At 47.8% G+C, this 15276-nt stretch overlaps 2 protein-coding genes across 13 annotated transcripts in view; one reads left to right on the forward strand and one right to left on the reverse strand.

Moving 5' to 3' along the window:
* Window positions 1-1948, reverse strand: part of RNF170 (ring finger protein 170) — a 27884-nt gene extending 25936 nt beyond the window's left edge. For 2 of the 8 annotated variants that reach the window (XM_073798552.1, XM_073798551.1), the window contains exon 1: window positions 1756-1905. The gene's annotated coding sequence lies outside the window, so the exon portion shown is untranslated. Of the gene's footprint in view, window positions 1-1755 lie in introns of all 8 variants that reach the window. The other 6 variants (XM_073798554.1, XM_073798553.1, XM_073798550.1 and 3 more) reach the window with 5 other exon arrangements.
* Window positions 1949-2131: 183 nt separating this feature from the next.
* Window positions 2132-15276, forward strand: part of HOOK3 (hook microtubule tethering protein 3) — a 129209-nt gene continuing 116064 nt past the window's right edge. For all 5 annotated transcript variants that reach the window (XR_012328895.1, XR_012328896.1, XR_004524258.2 and 2 more), the window contains exons 1-2: window positions 2132-2327; window positions 10950-11035. Coding sequence is in view for 2 of the 5 variants with exons in the window: in XM_073798542.1 (XP_073654643.1) it covers window positions 2271-2327; window positions 10950-11035 (143 nt within the window). In the remaining 3 variants the exon portion in view is untranslated. The remainder of the gene's footprint in view (window positions 2328-10949; window positions 11036-15276) is intronic.

Here is a 15276-nt window from a genome sequence, read left to right on the forward strand (position 1 = left end):
TGAGAATTAGCCTCCAACTAACTGGAGTAAGGAGACAGCTAAGACAAGTGCCACTCACCTCTCTTTGGTCTTTTCCAAAGCTTTCAGGAAAAATGAATCAAAACAACACAGACAAATAAGGGAAATATGGGAAATTCCGTAACTTCAAAGGAGAAACTCCATGTCTTTTTACCCAAACTCATGTAAAAACATGATGGCCACATGGCTTCTGCAGACAATTACACACATTCAAGAAGTTTTTAATATAATTTCCTTCATGAAGGGTAACTGGAGCTACGTAATGAAATCTCAAGAACACTGCACATCATGCACAAATGCATTGTGGGTGAGCCATCAAACCTGAGAAGGGAGGCTGAGGTCAACTGTGTCAAAGTCCTAAAAACCAGAGCAGCTGGCGTGAAGGTGCTCACCCATTACAGGCCTTCCAACAAGGCTCCACATCCAAAGACAGGTTACACGGGCATCAGGCTGACTTGATGACTTTACATGTCTAACAAGGGTAATGTTCACTTAAAGTGCCAGGGATCCTTACAGAGATAACCTAGCTTGGAATGTAGAAACTCTGGTTTGACAAAGGTCCAGAGGCACCAAACAAAGGCAGGTGAGGTACATTTTATCACTTCTAAAGGTTTCTCTGCCCTTGGTGTAGGGAATAATGTTTAAAAGACCACTGAGAAGACTTCTGGTAAGATCTTCTACATTCACACAATGAAAAATCTGTTAACTGGGACTCTGAAAAGCATCATGAAAAACTCAATGCTGTCTTGGCAGTTCTGATAGCTCAATGACAAAACCTAGTCTTAACAGGGAAAGGGGGCTCCAGGAACTGCAAACCACAGAAAGGTGTGTCCCGGTAAGTTAACTTTGTTGCACCCCACATAAAAGTTTGGCATCATCTGGTAAAGTGACGCACAACCTATAACTCAACAATCCCAGGACTCCAAGGCATATCGCTAAAGAAACTTACACGTTGGTACTAGTCTCTAGGGGTATGAATCTTATAGCATTGTTCTTAGTTAGCTCCAAACTGGAACAGCAAAATGCCCATCAACAGTAGCATGGATATACTGTTATATTCATACAGTGGAGTACTAGACAGCACTGAAAATTACCTATGGATCTACACAAACTTACTATGAATGCAAAGCTATAAAATAACACAATGATTCCACTGACTGAAGCTCAACAACAGGCAAAGAAAAACTGTGTTGTTTAGGCATGCATACGTAGGTGGTAAAGAGATAAGGAAAAGCAAGAAAGTGAACATCATAAAAGTCAGTCTAGGGAGGGAACGATGCTCAGAAAGGAACATGAGGTGCTGGAGGAACTCCTGAGGTACGGGCAGTTCTCTTTGTTTTTACCTGCCTGTTTTATTACTAATTACTCTCTAGGCATGTCCGTTGTGTGCACTTTTCTGCACATGCTGTATCGCCTAACGATTCATCGGTAACCCTGCAGAGGTTCACCCACTGGAACGGGGGCAGCTCGAGGCCGGTCCCCTGGCCACTGCGGAAGGAAGGACAGGCCCCGGGAACCGTCGCGGTCCCCCGGGCTGGCCGGCGCCGCACACCCACCCCCGCCTCCCGGGGCTGCAAGGTCCGCGCGGCCCGAGCAGGAGCGGCGGGCTGCCCTCGGCGACCCGAGCCCGCCACGTCGGCCTCACAGCGCCGGCGCCCGGGGCCGCCCGGCTCCCCGCGGAAGGCGCCCCGCCGTCCCGCCCAGGCCGGGGCCCCGCCGGCGCTCGGCCGCGCGTACCTCTGCACCGTGGAGGACACCTCGCCAGCTCCCGGTGACCGAGGGCACAGATTGTTTCCGGGGCTGCCCGCCACCCTCGCGGGCGACCACTGGCTGCCTCCTCCGGGCCGGGCGCGCGGGCACGGCGCACGCGCACTGCCGCGCTTCCGTGAGGGCGCGGCGGGGACCAGCCGGCGGGGAGCGCGCGGGGGCGACACGCAGCGGGCGGCGGGCGCGGCCGTGCGCAGTGCTGGGCTACTGCGGCTCGGGCCGGGCTGGGGTCTCGGCGGGAGCGGGGCTGCGGGGCTGCGGGGCTGCAGGTCCGCGGGCGGGGCGGGCGCGCGCGCGCGCGCGGTGCCGCGCGGTCCCGACGGGCCGGAGGAGGAGGGGCGCCGGTGACGCTGCGGGTGCCGCTGCCAGCTCCGGACGGAGTCGGCGGCCGGGCGGAGGACGGGCAGGCCGACCCTCGGACGCAGCCCCGGGCCGAGCCGCGGGCTTCCTGGCGAGGCAGGGCGGCCGCGAGCCTGGGCGGGAAGATGTTCAACGTGGAGTCCCTGGAGCGGGTGGAGCTGTGCGAGAGCCTCCTCACTTGGGTAGGTGGCGACGCGGTCCGGAGGCCCCCTCCCCCAGGCCGCCGTCCTGGGATCTCCCCGCGCCCCGGGCGGGTGCCGAGGGCGCCGGTGCCGTCACATCCGGGGCCCGGGGCGGGGGCCGGGACGCCGGTGCGGGCTGAGTCCACGGCGGGAGGCCCGGCCGGGTCCGAGGGAAACTCGCGGGGCCCGCGGGGCCGGGCGGAGGCCGAGGACGGGTGCGGGCGGCGCTGTCACCAGGCGGCTCCCCGCGCCTCCGGGGGGCGGGAGGGGCACCCGAGACCCCGGCCCGACGCTGCCGCCTTTGTTGTCCCGCTCGCCGGGACAGCGCAGCCCTGGAGGGCGAGCGGCGCGGGGCGCGGGGGGAGAGGGCTTGCCGGGAGGGCGGAGGGTAGGAGAAGGACCCGCAGCCCGGCCTCCGCGATAGGAGAGGAGAAAGTGAGCGGCGTGGAGGTGCCTAGGGAAGGTGTTCGAGGTGAAAATAAGTCTGGAAGGTGTAGTGGGACTCGACATTTGGGGGGCAACGTTATGCCATTCTAATTTTAAATTATCAAATGCTTACTAAGATTCTCACATGTGCATGTAAATATGTGTTCCGTTCTAATGCCAACAGTCGTGCCTTTAGCAGCCTCTTGTACAGGTGGACGTAAAACCCAAGCTTGTGTGTTTCCCTAAGTGCGGTGTCAGTTCCAGGGTTGTGCCTGTGTGTGTATCTACAGGATAAACCTGGTGCTTCTTTGGGGAGCTTTCGTTTTACTCATTGCTAAAACGTTAAATACCACTTTTAGAATGCAGCACTAATCTATTTAGGGAGGTGACTACAGCATTTGTATTAATGTGCAAGGTAAGACAGATGCCAAACAGATTCAGTTTAGCGGTGCCTTGGGCGATAAGCTTAGATCCCTAGAGTACAGACATCACTGCCCTGTGTGGGGACATTTGGGTGGAATGCTGAGAGGGCCAGTGTCCTAGGCTGGTTGGAACAAACATAATGAAAATAGTCTTGAGATTTTCACAATTTGGCTTATGACACAAATCAAATTATGTTTTCTGAAACAGAATATGTACAAGGGTAGATAGAGCTTGATCTATTCAGTAACTTTTGTATTAGGGCATTCTTGGCATTTCAAATCGTTTGCAATAATATATAGTTAACATACAGCTTACAACTGTAATGGGTTCCGACTTAAGTGGGGAAATGGGTTCCCCTGCTGCATTTTAGAGAAGAGAAGAAACAGATAAGCTGCATAATGTGGCCAAAGTTTGACTAGGTAGGGGAGAGATAAAGGAAAGAATTACCACATTCTTTGATACTGTGGAAGGAATGGATTTGGCAGAGGTTGTAAACAGAAGATTGAGGATCTGAAGATATGCATTTTTGAGTCTGTACCTCCTTAAGTGCTAGAAAAAAAAGGCAAGAGGGCAAAGATGAGGAAACATTGAATCTGAAGTAGGGTTACATTGTTTAAAGTCTAGAAAGAGGAGTCACGGAAACAAAGAGGTGTGTTTGAAGGGCATCTGCCAGAAGGTGGTGGTCAGTGCAGTTATTTGGGTGAGAAATGCTAATAAAAATACAGATGAAGAATCAGAGAGAGAAGTTTGAAGGGGTACTAACAGAAGCACACTATGGCCACATCTATTTAAAATCTGGTAAAATGTTAAGAAAATAGAGATAATCCAGGTTATCAGCTATAGAGAGAGGTCAAGGAGTCTGGTTTTGTAGAAAAAAAGGCTTTTTGAAATTTCACTGGAAGGCTCATCCAGGAAAATTTCTGGGGAAGAGATTATCAATGACAAAACTGGAGGGCAGAGTCCAAACAAAGGTATACAATTCTAAAATTTGGAAACATTTTAAAACGTTGTACATAAAGTTGAGGTTAAACGCTGGGTTTGTTCTTTTAGTTATAAAAAGCAGAATATCCCCTGTGCTCAGAACACAGCGGTGCCCCGCGAGGCCCTGGGTCCGCGAGGCCCCGGGTGGGTCCGCGAGGCCCCGGGTGAGTCCGCGAGGCCCCGGCCTGGTGTGCGCAGCACCTCGTGCCCAGAGGTTTCGACGCCCCACGAACCGTCCCACGGTGCCAACAGTCGCCTCAGCGCCGTAAGCTTCGCGTCTACAGACTTCGGGGCCGTCCAGAAGCCAAAGCCCGTCGAAGGTCTGACCCCGCTGACCCGCGAGCATGGGCAGCTACCTGAGCATGTATCTGGGCACGGCCAAGGCCACGCAGCCAGCCCACGCCCGGAAGCACCGGTCCCTATGGTTCTCATGGACCGGGCCCGCCCGTGGCACCTGCCTCCCGATGGGCCGGGCCGGGCGGGGCGCCCAATCCTGTGCTACCGCCGCTGCTGCCAGGATCACGGGCTCTGGTTCCGCAGCAGGCGGCCGCTCCCCGCCGCCCTGCGCAACTGGAAGTACTACCCGGTCCGCGGGTCCTCGGTGCCCCAGGGCTGGAGGCGCCTTCCCAGCGGGCCGCCCCTCCGCACCCCCTCGGGGCTGGGGTTTTCCGGCCATGGCAACGGTTTCACGATGAGGTCCCAGTGGAACACCCGCCTCTCCTGCCACACAGGAGACAGAGCCTGGTGGACACCCGTACTGCCCCCGTTGAAAGCCTAAGCAACTTGTCCCCGTGTCCGCCCAGCCAGGAGTCCCTGGACCCCTGTGCCAAGGAGACCGCGCTGAGGGCCCTCAGCCGATGCGAGGAAGGACAAAGGCGGCTCGACGGGCCTCTCAGGTCTGAGAGCCTCGAGCCCAGGCTGTCCTGGGCGGCTCCATTCCTCTGGCCCGTGATGAGGAATGGAGTGGTCCCTGTCTTTGTGCCCAGGCCGGGGCCTCTGAGAAGAAGCATCTGCTCCGGGTGCAAGCGCCTCCGAGAAGAGGACACTGAGCCCCGGCCTGACAGCAGCCCTGCCTGAGCCTTCCCTGCCTGCCGCCCACCCTGCTGTGAGGCCCCCCCACCCCCCACCCACCCAGGGCACAGTCACAGAGCCTCGCTGGAGAGATGGGGGCGGATCAGCACTCCCGGGCCTGGGCCTCCTGCAGCCTGACGTCCCCCTTGAGTCCTGAGAGCCAAGGCCACCTCCTCCTGACACTCAAACCCACATTTCTTTTACCCAGCTGACCCCTGCCCTACCCCTGCCAGAGTCACTGGCACGGGCCGCCAGGCCAGCTCCCTCCACTACAGCCAGGAGCTGCCAAGCCCCAGAGCCACCTCTCCTACCTGCAGAGCCTGCCCCGAGGAAGCACCGCTGACGTCCAGGCCTGCACTCTCTCCTGCCCACCCACCCTTGCTGCCTTTGCCCCTGAGAAGACCCTTCTCGGAGGACCCTTCTCAGGAAGGCGTGCTTCTCCCCTATTGCCCACTTCATACGGTTTAAAGATTGTTCTTATTTTAAATAATACTAAAATAGCTTCATTATCCTTAAAAAAAAAGTTTCTCAGAATACTACTTCCATCCAAATCACTGTTCAAGAATACATGTTTTTTAATACTTAAAAAAGAAAAGCAGAATAAATGTTCATGTGGAACGTGTCTGTGGTAGCTGAAAATGTGCATTCACTCTAGTAGCTCCCCTCATAGCTGAAGGCCAGATGAATGCTGAACACAATTCCAAAACCAAAAGTAAGGGGGGAAAATGTATCCTATACATTCCTAAGAAAGGACCCCCATTTAGAATAATTTGTTTTGCATAAAGTTCTAGCCAACTTGGTTGTGCAGTTTCTTTGCACACAGCCAGTGAGAAGGTAACTGCCACATTCAGCAAAATGCAGGCAGCTGTCAGTGACAGAGAAGACCAGAGAGGTGAAGGTTCAGCCTGGGCAGTCTTTGAGCTGACAGCCTTGTATACATCAAGAGCCTCCACATTCAGTTACCGAAGATCATAATTATGATCCTGAATATCAAATAAAAGTTTATTTTCACTACACAGCATTTAGTTTGAGATCAGAGGTATATAGTACCTATTAGAAGTTCTTCCACCAGAAATGGTTAAAATAACAACTCAGGCACTTAGAGGGATGCCTATTAGCCACTTATGCAGAATTCATTTCTGTGGAACATCTCAGTGTCCCAAATGCTGGATAAATTGCTATTGTATCAGAAAGGTTACTAGCCCAAGAACCAAATGTTCCCCATTTTTGTTGAAAGAGGAATGCTTGTTAAGAGACAAAGTATCATCCTACCAAGGGAAGATGGGTTAAGCTTAAATTCCGAATCAAAGTTTATGCAGTAAGAAAGTTCAGCAGGATGTGCTGGAAAGTTTCCACTCTTAACCTCTCTCCCCACCCTCTGAGTCAAAATGTACTCTTACCTGTTAGGAAAAATCTGCCCTAGGGCTTCCCTGGTGGCACAGTGGTTGAGAGTCCGCCTGCCGATGCAGGGGACACAGGTTTGTGCCTCGGTCCGGGAAGATCCCACATGCCGCAGAGCGGCTGGGCCTGTGAGCCATGGCCGCTGAGCCTCCGGACGCAAAAATCTGCCCTACCTATTACACCTGTCAAGCCTAATTTCTTGAATGGTACGTGGAAAGATTGCTCTTTCCTAGGTTTAAGAGACTGAAAAACCAGAAAGAATCTGGAATGCCGCCAACTAATGGCAAGAAGCTAAGTGGAGCAAGAATCATGACCACACAGGTTCAGTACATTTCTTCTGGGAAACCCAGCAACATTAACATATCCTTGTAACTTTCATATTTAACAGCCTGTAAAATGGCATGTTGGCGTTTACAATTAGGGAGAGTATAATTTTTGGGGTGGTATCTCCCCCATTCCATTCTCTCTGTCCTTCCTAACTCTTAGGTCCTCTAATGGAGGAATAAAGGAATCAGATATACAAAAGCATGTATATTTTTTAAAGCTTTAATTTTTTTTTTTCAACTGAGGGCCAATATGACATGTTAGTTAAGAGTATAGGTTCTGAAATTTGACCACCTGGGTTCAAATCCTGACTTTGCTTCCTACTAACTGTGGGTAGCTTTGGACAAGAAACTTCACCTATGTTTTGATTGCATTCAATTTAACACTAAGAAATGTTTCCTGTGCATTAGTATTGATCAGCATAATTGGAGGGCTTGTTAAAATGCTGACTGCTAGGCCCCAGTTCCTGAGTCTGTAATTCAGTAGGGCTGAGCTAGGGCCTGGTAGTCTTCATTTCTAACAGGTTTCCAGGTGGCGCTGTTAGTGGCCTGAGGCCTACACTTTGAGCACCACTGCTCCAGAGCAAGGTTTGTTAACCTTAGCATTACTGACATTCTGGGCTGGATCATTTTTGTTCTGGGCACTGCTCTGTCATCCTGGTCTCTACTAGATGCCAATAGCACCCACTTAGTTGTTACAACTAAAAATGTCTCATAGGGAGCAAAATTGCCCCTGGTTGAGAATCACTACTCTAGAGGTAGTAATTCCAGATGATCTCATGCATTACCCTTCTCATGCTTTTGTGGGAGAAGGTGAGGTGGAAGTTGGATGGTGTTAATAGAGCTCCTTGGAATTAAAAGAGAGGTTATGACCCTTCCAGCAGCGTGTCACGCCCTAATGTGGTTAAGTGCAATTATCTTTAAATTTTACTCTACTTATTGGGCTTCCCTGGTGGCGCAGTGGTTGAGAATCCGCCTGCCAATGCAGGGGACACGGGTTCGAGCCCTGGTCCGGAAAGATCCCACATGCCGCGGAGCAGCTAAGCCCATGCGCCACACAACTCCTGAGCCCATGCTCTAGAGCCTGTGAGCCACAACTACTGAGCCTGTGCTGTAGAGCCCATGAGCCACAACTACTGAGCCTGCACTCTGGAGCCCGCATGCTACAACTACTGAAGCCTGCACGCCTAGAGCCCGTGCTCTGCAACAAGAGAAGCCACCACAATGAGAAGCCCGCGCACCACAACAGAGTAGCCCCTGCGTGCAGCAACGAAGACCCAAACACAGCCAAAAATAAATAAAATAAGTACATTAAAAAAAATTTTTTTTTACTGCTGTCCTGAAACACCCTGTAGATTTTAACTCAGAATTTATGAGAACTGGTAGGTGAGAGATTTTTTAAAAAATTAAAATACACATACCATAAAGTTCTTTTAAAAGTGCACAATTCAGTGCTTTGTAGTATGATCGCAGCCATCACCACTGTCTAATTCCAAGAACATTTTTATCGCCTCAAAAGGAAACTCCATAGAGAGAGTTTCTCTGGGATCTGCTTTACCTTTATCTCAAAGCAGAGGTGGACATCCTCTAGCCTTCATGAGCGACTATTTACCTCAAGAGCCAATTCAGAGAAAATAATTGTTTGGAAGCCACATTTAAAAAATCAAAATGAAAATAATTTTAAGTCCCAAGAGAGAAACAGATGGATTCTTACAAGTAAATTACTTGCATTATTGAATTACCTGCTTTATTGAGCTTTTCCTTATGCTTGGCCGGAGGCAGTTTTCTGATCTTTCATCCTTTACATTTGGTAGTGGGTTTGGATCAGAACCCTTTGGATCAGAGGGTTCCAAATGCCAAACCAGTGCCCCGCCACATAGCATTATTTGATGAACTTGTTAAAAATAGACTCCCAGTCTTCTTCAACTTCCCACATGATTCGGGTGTACACCCAGGTCTGGGAACTACTGCTTAAGACTTTTACAAATACATAATGTCCATTTATTTTCTCTTTAAGCAACACACCCCTCCATAAGGTATTTTTCCCAATTTCTAGATTGAAAAACTGACATGAAATGAGGTAAAGTGGCATATCCAAGGTCACACAGCCAGCAGATGAGGAGCAAAGCTGGGGATGGAGTTAGTTTACATGCAGAGCGTGTTCAGTGAGGGCTGTTCCGGGCCAGGTTGGTGATCAAGAGATGAGTGAGGTGTGGCCCTCACCTGTGGTCTTTTTCATTCTAAGCCTACAAGAAAGAGATGAATTCAGCAATTGTAAAATGAAAATGGGTGCTTATTTCTTTTCAAACTACATTGTTATTGACGAGGCGACTGGAGAGAGTGTGGAGTGAAATTCAGTATCATTTCCTACAGATGATGTTTATTTGGTCCATTTATTCAGTTACTAAGGATATATTGAACCTCTGCATGTATAAGGTTAGTGTCAGGGGGTAGCCTGCAAGGGCCTCTTTTCATTACCTCTCCCAAGTAGACACCTAAGTAGAAACCACCTGCTATGTGATCTTTAAGACCATTTTCTTAGTTTCTGCCGCCATAACCATCTCAACCCACAAGACTGTCAAAAATATGAAGAAGCTGCTGACAGCACTTGTTAATAGTTCTTTTTTTAAAGATTTGATAGATGACACGGCACAGAGAAGTGGACGCTCACCAACTGTTAGTAGATTGCTACAGCACTTGTTCAGGGCAGGTTGGCAATATTTATCAAAAACCTTAAAACGTTCATACACTTTGATCCAGCAAATTTACCTCTAGGAATATAACCCTGTAAGTAAAAATGTATTGAAGGCAGATGGTCCCCTGACCATTATTTGCTGGGTTTCCATTGTCATTACCTAGTTTGACCTCATGTGTTAACATACAAACCTATTAACGTAGGTCTCCCTGCCTATTCCCTGCAAGCCTTTCTTCATACTGCAGCTGCTGTGATCCTTATACGATGCAGATCTCATGGCCTCACCCTCCTGCTTAGAATCCTTTGCTTTCTCTCCTTGCTCTGAGGATGAAGTCCTAACGTGACTTGAGAGGTTTTGCACAACGATGCTTCTTTCTTTAACCCTGTCTTTCCCCGTTCTACTCTCTTCCCTGTTTTATCTCTTCTTCTGATTCCCATACTCCTCCATTTTACAACCTATAAACTGCAGAGCATGGCTTGCGTCTATCTACTCTCAGTGATTTATTGCCTTCTAAGTCCTGGTTGTGCTACTGAGTAGAATCATTGCTGGCTCAGCTGTATTATTATCTTGCTCAGAAATAATTTCTACTAATTCTCAGCTATGTTACGTTAGTTCTGATTCATAATACATTGAAAATCAAAATGAACTGAATATCTAACCTAACTGTGTGATTTCTACATCTGTATAAAGATATTTTGGTTCTGAGTAAAAGAAATCTGAGCTTGGCCAGGCACAAAGAAGAAATGTATCTCACATAATAGGAGGCCTCAAGATTTTTAGTTTAGTGGCTCACTTTTGGCCTCAAGGACCCCGTTCTTTCTGTTCCTCTTCTCTGCCATCCACTGCATTGGCCTCATCCTGACGGTCAACAAGATGACTGCTCGTGGCAGTTGAAGCAACCAGCATGTTTATTCACACCAAGGGGAGGTTGGCTTTTCTTTCCCGGAAGCCCAAGTAAGCCTCTGTTTGCATCTGTTTGGTCCAAATTGTCTTTGCCTGTGCACCCATGAGCCAGTCACTGGCAGAGGGGATGACGGTACCGTGACTTTCTTAGAAGATTATCTGTGAGGAGGGTGAATGCGGGGAAGCCGTCCAGTGTCCACCACCTTCTCTCTTTTACCACAAGGAAAAAGTTGCAATAGCAAAGCTGCGGGAAACTTCCCGTGAGGGAACACATTTCACAGTGTTCTGCTTTTTAAAACGTATTCAACTCCCAAGATGAGGTAGAAGTCGTCTAAGAATTCTTCTGTATGGTTAACCATGGAATCTTTTTTTCCTTTTTTTTAATTTCCTTTTTCCAGATCCAGACATTTAATGTGGATGCACCATGCCAGACCGTGGAAGATTTAACGAATGGGGTTGTGATGGCCCAGGTTCTCCAAAAGATGTAAGAATAAATTGCTTTATCTTTTTGTATCTTATCATGCCTGGATATTTATTAGATTGAAAACATGGACAAAAAAATACAGTGCTCGCATGAAACACGTGTTGCGCGGAGACCGAGAACTGAGCAGCACAGGTGGTTCCGGCAGCCTGTGCTTGTTTAGGCACAGATGGACCGGCTGCAGGGGTAGTTAGGGCTGCAATTGCTGCAGTACTCCAACGGTTTCAGCAGAATTCTTTCTTCCTGTGGTTTTCAGTGTAAGCTTGGCAGACATTTTCCTGTTAGCGTCCAGATTTTGCCATCATAGAAGGATCTGAGAGGTTTACTCTGTCTTTAGGGCTCTGCTCAGACGTTGTCTTACCAGCGGGGCCCTCCCTGCCCACCCCTAGAAAATAAGCGATAGCCATGCCCTGTGCTCGGTTTCCCTTTTAACCTTCCGTATGCTTCTCAGAAGTAGGTAACACCATATCGTATACCACATATTTTGCTTGCTTATTTGTTACCTGCTGCTTCCCCCCACACCCGTCTGCAGACAGACGGACACACACACACACACAGTGTAAGCTCCACCTAGAGGCAGGGTGAAAACATAATAGTTGTAAAATTGATATTGTATGGCTGTCTTCAACTTTTGACCTAGGAATTTTTCAAATAGAGGATTACCTGTGAATTTAAGATGTCAGTAAGTTTGATGTGATTTGGGGGATACTTCTGTCTTTTGAAGCCCTGAGCCCTTGTCAGCCTGAGACACTAAAGAACTTACATGGGACTTGCTGAGATTCCCTGCAGCTCTATTGAGAATCAGTATCATTGCTAAAGGATTCTTGCCGTTGCTCCCCTTGCAGTGAGCTGTGTAGAGCTGCCCGTCTCGAAGCTTCTCAAATGCCTGCATTTCAGAGAATCTACCTGCCTTTCACACTGGCGGTTCATGCTTGAAAACTATAGCTTGCTGTACCTTTCTTCTGCACCTTACATCTCTCCAGACATACAGGCATGCAGACTTTCTGGCAGAGCTCAAGAAGGCTAACTTGAAACTGACTAGCCCGGGTTCTAGCACAGAGAAGAGCGGTCTTGTGATTTTCGTGGACACTTTTGAGTGGTGCCCTAATAACGTTTAGCTTTTGAATGGTCTAGAACAGCGGTCCCCAGCCGTTTTGGCACCAGGGACCAGTTTCGTGGAAGACAATTTTACCATGGATGGTGGGGGAGTGGTGATTCAGGCGGTAACGCGAGCGATGTGGGGGATGGTTCAGGCGGTAACGCGGGTGATGGGGAGGTTGGTTCCGGCCGTAACGCGGGTGATGGGGAGGTTGGTTCCGGCCGTAACGTGAGCGATGGGGAGGTTGGTTCCGGCGGTAATGCGGGTGATGGGGAGGTTGGTTCAGGCGGTAATGCGAGCGATGGGGCCGATGGTTCAGGCAGTAATGCGGGTGATGGGGAGCGATGGGGAGCGGCAGATGCAGCTTCGCTCACTCGCTTGCCACTCACCTCCTGCTGGTAGCGGTCCACGGCCAGGGGGTTGGGGACCCCTGGTCTAGAGAGTTTCAGTGCAGTTCTTAATAAAAGTTATTTGTGGGCAAGTGGGCCTAGCTACGTGAGCTGTCCAGGTATGTGTCATTAAATGAATTTTTTGCTTGTTAGTTTGGGTAGGATTTCTATTGTAGAAACCAGAAGAAAGACTGTATGAATATATTATTTTACCAAATCAGGATCCTAACATGCATTATGTTCTGCAGAGTTATTCTCATGTACGAAAGTCTTGTGGGCACATTTCTCATCAATATTCAGTTTTTTACATTTTTTCCCAAAACGCATTCCTTTTTCATTTTGTTGTGGTATAATGTAGACCGAAAAGCATATTAAAAGAAGTGATTAATTTGTGTGTAGTATGTATATATTGTATGTATATGCACACATGTATACACACATCCATGTAACCGCCGCCCAGACTGAACTATATAACATTTTGAGCCCCCAAATGGTCCCCCTCATGCCCCTCCCTAATCAATACCCCTTGCCTCAAAGATAGCCATGGTTCTGATTTCTACACCATCCTTCTTATAAGTGGAATCATACAGTTTATACTCTTTGTGTTTGACTTCTTTCACTCAACATAATGTCTGTGTGATTCATTCATGTTGTTTTATATTGTCTATTTAAATAATTGTATAATAACAGCTTCACAGAAGCTTCCTCCTTTGTCAGTTTGATGTTTATTGAACGGCTACTCTGCATCCAGCACTGGTGATGCAAGGATGAGCCACAGTCCACAGGGTAATTGTGTTCAGAGAGTTTATAACCTGGGGAAAAGCAGATGTTAAATGACCAAGGAAACAAAACTGCTAGTATAACAAGCGCTACAGAGAAATGGTGAAAATTTCTAAGTTAGCAGTTGTCTCCCCAGGGCTAGCATTCAGAACAGTCCAAACCAGAGATATCAATTTGGGTGTTTCTTAATTGAAGCCATGAGCGTGGATTAAATCACTCAGGGAAGAGTATAGGGTAAGAAGAAAACAGTGTGTAGCCTGAGCCTTGAAGAACTCTGACATTTAGTTGTTGGTTAGAACATCTACCAGCAGAGGGACCAGAGAGGCACAGGGAAAGCCAGTAGAGTGTGGATGCTGAGAGAAATAGCAGATCTCTTCATTTAAGCCCATAAATGGGCTTACAGTATGTTTTATTTTTTGAGGGAGAGGGTGTGGCTTCTTTCATGCAACATAAAATTTTGAGATTTATTCATGTTGTTGCCTGTCTTAATATAGTCCATTGTATGGATATACCACAATCCATCCATCCGTCGGCTGCTGAGGAACTCCTGGGTTGTTGTAGTTTGGGGCTGTTACAAATAGAGCTGCTGTGAACATCAGTGTCTACATCTTTGTATGGACACATGCTGCCATTTCTCTGGGGTGAAGTTCCAACTAGGGGTGAAATGGCTGCAACATGTGGCAGGTGTAAGTTTAATATTTAAGAAACTACCAAACTGCTTCCAAAGCGGATGTACCATTTATGTTTTTACAAGCAGCGTGTCAGTGTTCCAATTGCACCATGGCCTCACCAGCACTTGCTGGGATTGCTCTTTTTAATTATAACCATTCTAGTGGCCGTCTAGTGGTGCTCATTGTAGATTTTATTTGTATTTCTATAATGACTAGTGATGTCGGGAATCTTTTCTTGTATTTCTTGTATTTATATACATTTACTGTATATATATATTTATATATATATATGCATACATATATATATCTTCTTTGGTGAATTGTTTGCTGTAATCTTTTTTTGTTTGTTTTTAATTTCTGGGTGTGCAAGCCCAGTGCCCCACCATGACTCTGGGATCTGGGACATCCCTGGGACTATGGGGCCCTCTGAGGGGGGGCTGGCCAGACCGTGTCCACACGCTGGTGGCCACACGCTCACGTCCGCACACTTCCCCACCCACAGGCACTGGGTCAAGCCAATGAGGCACAGGTGGGGTTAGGAGTTTGTGGCCACATCTGCCTTTGAATCTTGGCTGTCCCTTAATAGATAGATGCTTGACCTTGGGCCAATAACCTTCCTGTACCTCAGTTCTCTTATCTGTAAGTTGGGGAAACTACCTATATGTTTAGAGTACCTGGAGCATAGTGAGCTTACAAGAAATTTTAGCTGTTGGTATTATTTCAGTTAGCTAAAGGCATCATTATACACTGTTAACAGTGTATTCTTTCATTTATCAATATAGGAATTTTGAAAATTTTTATGTTTACTTACATTTTATTGAAGTATACTTGATTTACAATGTGTTAATTTCTGCTGTACAGCAAAGTGATTCAGTTATACATATATATTCTTTTTCATATTCTTTTCCATTATGGTTTATCACAGGATATTGAATATCATTCCTTGTGCTATACAGTAGGCCCTTGTAGTTTATATACATAGTAGTTTGTCTCTGCTAATATCAATCTCCTAATTTATCCCCCCCTCACCTCCTTTCCCCTTTGATAACCATAAATTTGTTTTCTACGTCTATGAGTCTGTTTCTTTTTTGTAAATAAGTTCATTTGTATCATATTTTAGATTCCACTTATAAGTGACATCATATGGTATTTGTCTTTCTCTGTCTGACTTAATTCACTTAGTATGACAGTCTCTATGTCCATCCGTGTTACTGCAAATGACATTATTTCATTCTTTCTTATGGCTGAATAATATCCCATTGTATGTATGTACCACATCATCTTTATCCATTCATCTGTTGATGG

This window comes from Tursiops truncatus, chromosome 21, assembly GCF_011762595.2.
Source record: "Tursiops truncatus isolate mTurTru1 chromosome 21, mTurTru1.mat.Y, whole genome shotgun sequence".
Lineage (NCBI taxonomy): Eukaryota > Metazoa > Chordata > Mammalia > Artiodactyla > Delphinidae > Tursiops > Tursiops truncatus.